The sequence below is a fragment of the Bison bison genome, unplaced genomic scaffold (assembly GCF_000754665.1).
Source record: "Bison bison bison isolate TAMUID 2011002044 unplaced genomic scaffold, Bison_UMD1.0 scf7180017864440, whole genome shotgun sequence".
NCBI classification, from domain to species: domain Eukaryota; kingdom Metazoa; phylum Chordata; class Mammalia; order Artiodactyla; family Bovidae; genus Bison; species Bison bison.
In genome coordinates this window covers 290,438-300,952 of record NW_011495002.1, presented here as the reverse complement: position 1 = coordinate 300,952, position 10,515 = coordinate 290,438, and the positions used below count along the sequence as shown (strand labels likewise).

The 10,515-nt window shown below is 38.7% G+C and overlaps 1 protein-coding gene across 1 annotated transcript in view; it reads left to right on the top strand.

The window, feature by feature from the left end:
- Positions 1-10,515, top strand: part of DNAH5 (dynein, axonemal, heavy chain 5) — a 332,324-nt gene that overhangs the window by 180,086 nt on the left and 141,723 nt on the right. The window contains exons 43-47 of the mRNA XM_010858794.1: positions 1,597-1,743; positions 4,766-5,007; positions 7,243-7,419; positions 7,888-8,089; positions 9,907-10,049. Of these exons, the coding sequence (XP_010857096.1) occupies positions 1,597-1,743; positions 4,766-5,007; positions 7,243-7,419; positions 7,888-8,089; positions 9,907-10,049 (911 nt within the window). The remainder of the gene's footprint in view (positions 1-1,596; positions 1,744-4,765; positions 5,008-7,242; positions 7,420-7,887; positions 8,090-9,906; positions 10,050-10,515) is intronic.

Sequence of the window (10,515 nt, the reverse complement as noted above, 5' to 3'; positions counted from 1 at the left end):
CTGGAGTCCACCCAAACCCATGTCCATAGAGTCAGTGATGCCATCCAACCATCTCATCCTCTGTCGTCCTCTTCTCCTCCTGCCCTTAATCCCTCCCAGCATTAGGGTCTTTTCCAATGAGTCAGCTCTTCTCATCAGGTGGCCAAAGTACTGGAATTTTCAGCTTCAACATCAGTCCCTCCAATGAACACCCAGGACTGATCTCCTTAAGGATGGACTGGTTGTATCTCCTTGCAGTCCAAGGGACTCTCAAGAGTCTTTTCCAACACCACAGTTCAAAAGCATCATTTCTTCAGTGCTCAGCCTTCTTCACAGTCCAACTCTCACATCCATACATGACCACTGGAAAAAACATAGCCTTGACTAGATGGACCTTTGTTGGCAAAGTAATGTCTCTGGTTTTTAATATGCTAAGTTGGTCATAACTTTCCTTCCAAGGAGCAAGCGTCTTTTAATTTCATGGCTGCAATCACCATCTGCAGTGATTTTGGAGCCCAGAAAAATAAAGTCAGCCACTGTGTCCACTGTTTCCCCATCTATTTGCCATGAAGTGATAAGATATTAAATGTAGCTCCTTGTTCTATACAGTAGGTCCTTGTTGATTTTTACATATATGTATAAATATATGTATATATTTGAATCGTGAACTCTTAATTTATCCCTCCCTGCCCGTCTCCTTTGGTAACCACAAATTTGTTTTATATGTCTCTGAGTCTATTTCTGTTTTTCAAATAAGTTCACTTGTACCATTTTTTAAGATTCCATGTATAATATACTTTAAATCTTTTTATTTGATTTTTTAAAACTTACTATCTATAGTCTCCTATGTACAGAATTCATCTTACTTGAGAATAGTTTCAGAGTTTGAGAGATTTGCATACCTTTTTTGAAGTTGACCACAGAAAAATAATTCTTGATTTTTGTCACATTAATTTAGCTGATTTTTTCCAAATGAGCAAGACCATATCTCAGCAAATGAAAGCTGTTAATGAGGAGAATCAGGCAGTGAATTTCAGATATAAGATTTAAAGTGTGTGCATGCATGCTTCGTCCTTCAATTGTTTCTGACTCTTTATGATCCCATGGACTGTAGCCCACCAGGCTCCTCTGTCCATGGAATTCTGCAGGCAAGAATACTGGAGTGGGTTGCCATTCCCTTATCCAGAGGATCTTCCTGACCCAGGGATCGAACCCAGGTCTCCTGCATTGTAGGCAGATTCTTTACCGTCTGAGCCATCAGGGACCCATGATTTAACCTAGTAGACCAGAAACCAAAAGATTTTGAGTTGTGACATTTGAAGCACTTCCAGATTACATTAATTCCTTTGTCAATTCCAGCATGGTATCATTTCCCCCCCTTTTGTAACATGCAATTTTCTTTTCCAGATGATAAAAAAGTGCTTTGGTCAATAACATATAATGAGGATAATTGTGATAACTTGGGGTGCAGTAAGATATGTATTTTCAATGTAATTTTGTATTTTTCATGTTTTGAATATCTGCTGACAGATAGTACACTGCAAACTGGTGCAGTGTTGCCTAATGATGGTTCATTCTACATGTGAGTTGTTTAAAATCTGGATTTACTTGGTATAGATTGTGGAAAACCACATCGGGAAATGAGGATGAATCCTAAAGCGATTACAGCCCCACAGATGTTCGGTCGGCTTGATGTGGCGACAAATGATTGGACCGATGGGATATTTTCTACTCTTTGGAGGAAAACATTGAGGGCTAAGAAAGGTAGGAGACGAACTACAAGTGTAATTTTTTATTTTTAAATTTTTATTGGAGTAAAGCTGGTTTACCGTTTTGCGTTAGTTTCAGGTGTACAGCAAAGCAAATCAGTTATCCATATACACGTACCAGTTCTTTTTTTAAAAAATTCTTTTCCATATAGGTCATTACAGAGTATTGAGTAGAGCTCCCTGTGCTATACACCAGGTTTTTCTTAGTTATCTATTTTATATATAGCAGTGTGTATGTCCAGCCCAATCTCCCAATGTATCCCTCCTCTCCTCACCTCTGGTAACCATAAGTTTGTTTTCTACATCCATGACTCTAAAGAGAGTATTAGTTTATACTTTTTTTTTTGGTAGCACCACACAGCATGCAAGATCTTAGTTCTCCCACCAAGGATTGAACCTCTATCCCCTGGGGTGAAAGCAAGGAGTTTTAGCCACTGGACCACCATAGTCCCTGAATTACAGCTATAATTTTTGACACGTGCTTCTAAATAAAAGCCTTGGTAGCTATTTAAAATTAGTAGGGGACTTCCTGGTAGTCCAGTGGCCAAGAATCCATCTTCCAATGCAGGAAACACGGGCTCGATCCCTTGTTGGGGAACTAAAAACCCACATACCAGAGGGAAATTGAGCTTGTGGGCCACAACGAAGACCTAACACAGCCAAATAAATAAATATTAAAAAGAAATAAAATTAGTAACATTGTATTTTCTATATAATATCTTATCCAAGACCAAGAAGTCATAAATCAGTATGATATTTGTGAATGTTGAAACACAGAAATGATTGATTAATGTATTTAAAATACCCACCTCCTCCCTTTTTTGGGTTACAAAGGGAATTATTTTCCTTTTGAAAAAATATTTCTATATTCCTGTGATATCTTAGAATGAAATAGCAAAAGTTGTTAAAGAAAACTGATTGTATTAAGTCAAGTGATTTCACCATAACTATTTTCACTGAATATTTAAAAAATGGTACTCATCTCAGTATGGCCTATCTTTAGAAAACCTATTCTCCTGTAAAATCATAGGTGGAAATGAGCTTCTTAGGAAAGAAGATTGTATCAAAAAGAAAGTTTTTGATCATACGTCATTCTCTTTAGATGACATGTATGTTTGGCTTTAGTTTAAACCAATTCCTTAAAGGCTAGTGGTTCACTCTGAATATTTTCTTACTTAGGGACCCTGCAAACTGAGCCCAGTGGTCCCAGAATATAAGTTCAGATGGAGGAGGTGATGATCAGTTCTCCTGTCACTCCTGAATGAGTAGGAGAAAGCACCGTGAAAGCAATTGCAGGGACACAGGAGGATACAGGAGGAGGGCGGAGACATTTGGGTTCACTTCATGAGTCCATGCCTTGGGAAACAGTGTTCTGTTGAAAAACATTTAAGATGACACCACAGATCTTTCTGAGGGAATGTGATTGATCAACCCAATACCAATGATGAAAGAGAAAAGAAAATGCTTCATTTCTAGTGTATTAGAAACTGCTGCTGTTTTATGGGAATTAAATACACTTTTGTTTCTGACTTATTCTAGTAATCCTGTGTCACACAGATCCAGTGAGCAAATGTTAACTTAGAGACTAGGCACTCAGAGAGGTGTTGTTTTTTTTTTTTTTAACTCTTTTAAAAAAGGGCAACATACACTTTTACTTTCACAGGGACTCTGGCGATAGGATCACAATTTTCCTTAAACTGCTAGTTGAATAAGCATAATTAGGATTTTCTAAGCATTTCATTTGACTCAGAGTACTGCATAATTGTTACAAATAAAAATTAGAACTACAGACTTGGTCATGGTGCTGGTTTGTAAAAGAGAACTAGTGGTTAAAAAATTAAGAGCAACTGTGAAACCGAATACCTAAATTTACAAGGGCATTTCTGTTGGGTGTTCTGCTTATGCTGCTGTCTTTACCTCCAAATATCTCCTGACCTGACGTTTGTTAGTCTTTGTGCCTAGTGTCCCTCAGAAAGTGCTCTGTTGGGGACACTCATAACCTCCACCTTGTCACACACAAGCTGTCGCTTCTCAGTCTAGTCCCACTCTCAGCAGTGTCTGGCACAGCTGATCACTCCTTCAAACTCTTCCACCACTTGACATCATGGGTACCTTCCTCTACTTCTGCTTCACTGAGAGGTCGGCCAGAGGGAGGAACCAGCGTAGGAGACCCTGGTTCAGACCCAGAAGTCTGAACGTTCAAGTGCCTCTGTTCTCAGACTTCTTATCTATACACTTATGATCTGGATGAAACTTACCCAGTCCGTGGCTCTCAATGCCATCTCTAAGCTGATCTCTACATTTTAATCTCTAGTCTTTGAATTCCCAACTCAACTGCTCTATGGGCTGTCTTGTTGAACATCTCAAACTCAGCCTGGGCCAACAGGAATGGATTCCTGAAGCCCTGCCTGTCTTTCTGACATCACTCACATCCCTTTCTGCCTTCTTGTCTTTCTAACCAGGTTTGACTTCCTGTTGTTCCTGGAGCATGATCCCCTTAGCTTCTACCTACTTCAGGACCTTTGCAACTACTATTGCCACTGCCTGAAAAATCCTAGTTCTACATCTCTTCATCACATTATTCTGCTCCAGAAATATTTCATGGACTACTTTATCTAAAATGCCCCACCCTCTTATCCTGCTGAATCTTTCTTACATATTTCTTCGTATATTGCTTTGTCATCTCTACCCCTTAGAAAGCAACCTCTGTGACGGGCAGGATGTTGTCTTTTTTATCACCCTATCTCAGGAACAATGCTGATACAGAGAAGGTGCTCAATGAGCATCTTTTCAGGGAACAAATGACTTTTTGTTTTGATTGTGTGCTTTAAACAGCTGCTACATAAAGAACTGGAAGACCCCTATGCAAAGAAATAAGATAATCATTTAGGTCAAAGCTTTATTTAAAAATTAATTAAAATTACATTGTTATGATATTTCTTCAAGCATAGTAGTTATGTATATATGCATATATGTGTCTGTATGCTCTTCTGCCTGCCCTTGGTGTGATGTTTTAGGGGAGCATATCTGGATAGTTCTTGATGGTCCAGTAGACGCCATCTGGATTGAAAATCTGAATTCCGTTTTGGATGATAACAAAACACTAACCCTTGCCAATGGCGATCGGATTCCCATGGCTCCAAACTGCAAGATTGTTTTTGAACCTCATAACATTGACAACGCTTCGCCTGCTACCGTCTCAAGAAATGGGATGGTTTTCATGAGTTCTTCTATCCTTGATTGGAGCCCTATTCTTGAGGTATGATTGGAATCTTTTTTGGTGTAATTAAAGAGGGAAATAGGTCCTTGAGCCTTCCTTTAGAGTGTGCACTGATTTTCCTGCAGACTTCCTGGTGTAATTGCATTTTAATGCTGATGTTTATGGGAGATTCTTGAATGCTCTTGTGACCTTCAGCCCTGGTTGTCCCTTAAAGATTTCTTCAGTGCTCAGGGTTCTTCAGCTCGGGTTGAGGAATCATTGCAAGGCCTAGGTGAATCAATAATCCTACCACACTGTAAATGAATAAGGAAAATTTAAGAAACCGTCTTAGAATATTAACTTGAAGGAGACAATTTATTAAAATTGTATATAAAGAATTTTTACGAGACTCAATAGTAATAATGTTAGTTTTAAGTTTGCACCTGGAAATAATATTTCAGATAATCTCTGTTTAATTCCTGATAAGGTATATTATTTTATTACTACCAGTATATGTTAGATATATTGATTATGGTAAGATTGTAATTGAATGCCTTGCATACTTATATATTTTACTAAATAAATGCCATAACATAAGGCAGAATGCTTACTAAATGAGCCATCAGTACAATCTTTTTTGACACAGTTGGTCAAATTATTATTTTCATTTGAATAAGTTTTTTGGAGATAATTTTGATTAAAAACTTATGAATACATCTTTTAAATTAGGGGATTATAAAGAAAAGTAATTCTGATGTACAGTTGGATATGTCATTAAAAATCCTTCTGAAAATTTCAGATTTCACAATTAAATTATCCATTCTTCAAGGAAAATTTAGAACACGAGTTCTCAACTCTGGCTTTGCAAGAATAATCACCAATGGCATTTCTTTAAAATACAGATAACTGTGTCACATCTCAATCTATCAAATTAGAATCTCTGGGGAGAGAGGTGTTCTAAATGTTTTTTAAAAAGTACCACAGTGGATTCAGGCTTGGTGACCAGGTATACAGCAAACTCCAAGTGAAAATGAATTTGTGATTTTCTCCCAAATACTTCAAATTTACAAAGATTTTAGAAAATATTTTTACACAATTAGCTAATGAATATTTATAGTTTGCTATTTATGAAATGAGTTTCTATTATATTCTGTCCATGTTGAGGGTGAATAAGACTTTTATATTAATGCTAATTTGCTTACAAATGGTTAGCAAGAAGCAGGACTCATAAATCTCTGACTGGAAATGTTTAGAGGAGGGCAGGGCAGCTCTGAAAGAGTCATTGGAGGGCTGACAATGGAGAAGTTGTGATCATGAGACTCCATGAACCTCTGTGAGTCATGCTGATTACTTGGCTCTGTGTATATTTTCTGCTTCCATCAACTTGAAAGTGCTGTTTTGTTTTTGTCATTGTGCAATCATGTTGAATCCATGAAATTATGGATAACTGAGAATTGCTGTTTTATTGCTTCTGTTCAGAGTCTCTAAGAATGACCTGATTTCTTGATGCCAAGGGAAATTTCCTCATCTGAAGAAAATATTGTTGTGTGTTAAATGGTATTTTGTTCTGAATCACATGCAATTTTCTAATACTGGCTTTCCAACATGACTAAATTCTCCATTTTCCTGAGTATTCTTTGATATTTTTCCTACATTGGTTATTAATTAGATTAGAAGAAGTAAAATTATGATATATCTTTGTCTCCCATTTTGAATAATCTGAGAATGGATTTCCTTTGTTTATCTTTTATTCTTCTTTCTTTTTCTAAATTATTTCCATGTATATGTCTCCTCATTTTCTCCGAGCATATTTTAACCAAGAGCGTAAGACTTTTCCTTTTATCTCGACTTCAAGACCTGAGCTTAGGTGTAGTGTAGCTGAACTTACAGATGCTAGAATCAGACTCTGGACCAGTTTTTTTCCAAATGAATTGGACTTCCCAGATGGCTCATTGGTAAAGAATCCACCTGTAACGGAGTGGGTTTGATCCCTGGGTTGGGGATGGCCTTGACACCTACAAGCTATGGGATCCTGGGCATGTTACTTAAACTTCTTGGGCCTTAGTTTCCTCATCTGTAGAAGAATAATAACCATCCCTATCTCATAGAATTTTTTTGACATTAAATGAGGTCACACATGAAAGAATTTTATCAAGGCCTGGTACGTTACAAGTGCAATATAATCATTAGGTATTATTATTGTTAATTCATATTAAAAAACTCTTGTACCTCAACTGGATCATTTTTCTGGTGTGCCAATAAATTTAATGAATGCATTCATCTGAACACTAACAGGGTTTTCTTAAAAAACGTTTGCCTCAAGAAGCTGAAATTCTTCGTCAGCTGTACACCAAGTCATTTCCAGACCTGTATCGCTTCAGTATTCAGAACTTAGAGCATCAGATGGAGATGCTGGAGGCCTTTGTGGTCCTGCAAAGCATCAACATGCTCCAGGGTCTCATCCCTCCCAAGGTAAATCCCTCAATTTTCTAGAAATTTCTCCCTTGTTAGCTGAGCCACACTTTGCAGAGTGCAAGACTTAAAATTGATTCTTAGAACCATAGGGGGAGGGGAAGGTTTCAATCATGGACTTCACATATTAATGCTGTGTGTGTGTGTGTGTGTGTGTGTGTGTGCATTTCTTTTTTTTTAAACAAAGCAAGCACGGTTTGTATTGATCACTTGGGTTCACAGGTTCACAGTCATCTAAAAGGATTCTAAATTTATTTCAGAAACTTGCTTGATATTCCCAGACATCAGTTCTGAATTTGTTCTCCAGTTTTATTCATCTTTTCCTCCTTGGCTTTTTTTGGAGTTGGGGGGGGGGCGGGGAGAAAGCTGTTATCCCTTTTAGATCTTTACTGAGATTTTCATTAAGATATCAAAGCCAAGTCTTGGTTTGAGAATGAAGTAATGAAGGAAAGTTTCTTGCGCGCACAGGAGCAAGGCGGAGAGGTCACGGCGGAGCACCTAGGCAGACTGTACGTCTTTTCGCTGATGTGGAGCGTGGGGGCGGTGCTGGAACCGGATGGCCGGCGCCGCGTGGAGCAGTGGCTGCGCTCCCGGGAGATGCTGGCCCTGGACCTGCCGCCCCTCGAGGGGCCTAACGACTCCATGTTTGACTATTACGTTGGGTCTGATGGTGAGTCCTTGGCTTCTATCCGTCCATCACATGTGGGACCATTTTTTTTTTTTTTTTTAAATGTCTACTATTTTACCTTTTAGCTCTCTACCTGCTGCTGCTGCTGCTAAGTCGCTTCAGTCGTGTCCGACTCTGTGTGACCCCATAGGCGGCAGCCCACTAGGCGCCTCTGTCCCTGGGATTCTCCAGGCAAGAACACTGGAGTGGGTTGCCATTTCCTTCTCCAATACATGAAAGTAAAAAGTAAAAGTGAAGTCGCTCAGTCGTGTCCGACTCTTTTAGTGACCCCATGGACTGCAGCCTACCAGGCTCCTCTGTCCTTGGGAGTTTCCAGGAAAGAGTACTGGAGTGGGGTGCCATTGCCTTCTCCAGCTCTCTACCTACCTATTTATTGGTCTATATTTCCAAATGGTAATCAGAACTGTTTGCTGTAAAATTGAAATGGAAATGTTCGTGTGTGTTTGAAAGAGAGCCCATGATTTCTTTTTCATATATTTATTTCAGTTGGGTTCCAAATGCACATTTTCTTGTTGCTAAATATATTGTGTGCTGAACTTTTAATGAGTTAAAAACAAATTAAAAAAATCCCCAAGTCAGATGCATTTCAGCTATTCATTTGATATAATCAGCAACTTTTGTAAAAATTACAGTGTGAAGTATATTTTTATCAAATAGGTGTGAATATTCATAAATATGTGTTTATGTGCCTACATATTTATAAAGTACATATATACACATATATGTACTACATTTATATGGAATATTTGTATATGGCATTCTCAGTTCAGTTCAGTTCAGTCGCTCAGTCGTGTCTGACTCTTTGCCACCCCATGAATTGCAGCACGCCAGGCCTCCCTGTCCATCACCAACTCCTAGAGTTCACTCAAACTCAGGTCCATCGAGTCAGTGATGCTGTTCAGCCATCTCATCCTCTGTCATCCCCTTCTCCTCCTGCCCCCAATCCCTCCCAGCATCAGGGTCTTTTCCAATGAGTCAACTCTTCGCATGAGGTGGCCAAAGTACTGGAGTTTCAGCTTTAGCATCATTCCTTCCAAAGAAATCCCAGGGCTGATCTCCTTCAGAATGGACTGGTTGGATCTCCTTGCAGTCCAAGGGACTCTCAAGAGTCTTCTCCAACAATGTTATTTTTGGTTTTACAATTAGAAAAGTATGTAATGAAAAATGATTTTAGGTACATACTGCTATCACTGTCCTGATTTTTACACACACTTTATGTTATTAAAAACCTCTTGAGCATCTGTTGGATAGCAAAGAGGGATGTCAAACCAGTCAATCCTAAAGGAAATCAGTCATGAGTATTCATTGGAAAAACTGATGCTGAAGCTCCAATACTTTGGCGAAGAGCTGACTCATTGGAAAAGACCCGGATGTTGGGAAAGATTGAAGGCAGGAGGAGAAGGGGACAACAGAGGATGAGATGGCTGAATGGCGTCACCAACTCGATAGACATGAGTTTGGGAAAGCTCGGGGAGATGGTCATGGACAGGGAAGCCTGGCGTGCTGCAGTCCACAGGGTTGCAGAGTCAGGCACAACTTACTGACTGAACAACAAGAACATATTTAAAAAGAGAATTCCAAGATAACTCCTCTATTACCACTTTTGAATAGCTCCTTTGGGAATTTTGACTCAGTGAACACATACTTAAATACTTAGATGTCTGAATTTAATGATTTTTATTTTTTGAGGAGCTTTTGGAAGATGGCTTCATGAGATGTCAAAAATGTCTGCTCTTTATAATTAGGAATTAAATTATTAATAGAAATATGAAGATGTAAGTGTTCTCTGTTCATCTCAGGCAAATGGATGCACTGGAACACATGTACTGAGGAATATGTCTATCCATCTAACACCACCCCAGAATATGGCTCCATCCTGGTGCCAAATGTTGACAACGTGAGAACCGACTTCTTAATTAAAACCATTGCTAAACAGGGCAAGGTATGGCACTTTCAGTTTTATTTAAAATGACACATTTGGAAATGTCACTTGAAAACATGGAGCGTCTTGCATTCATTTTAGAATGCTTTTTATTGCTGTTTACAATAAATAAAAATATTACCCAAATTAGTATACTACTTCTTTTATTATTCCTCAGTAACAGTATTAGGGACTTTCCAGGTGACTCAGTGGTAAGGAATTCACCTGCCAATGCAGGAGATGCAAGAGACTTGGGTTGGATCCCTGGGTTGGAAGATCCCCTGGAGAAGGAAATGGCAACCCACTCCAGTATTCTTGCCTGGAAAATTCCATGGACAGAGGAGCCCGGTGGGCTACAGTCCATGGGGTTGCAAAGAGTCAGAGATGACTGAGCACGTATGCAACAATATTAGAGTTGAATAGCTTTAATTCATAATTAATTTTTTCATATATATATATATATATATATATATATATATATATATAT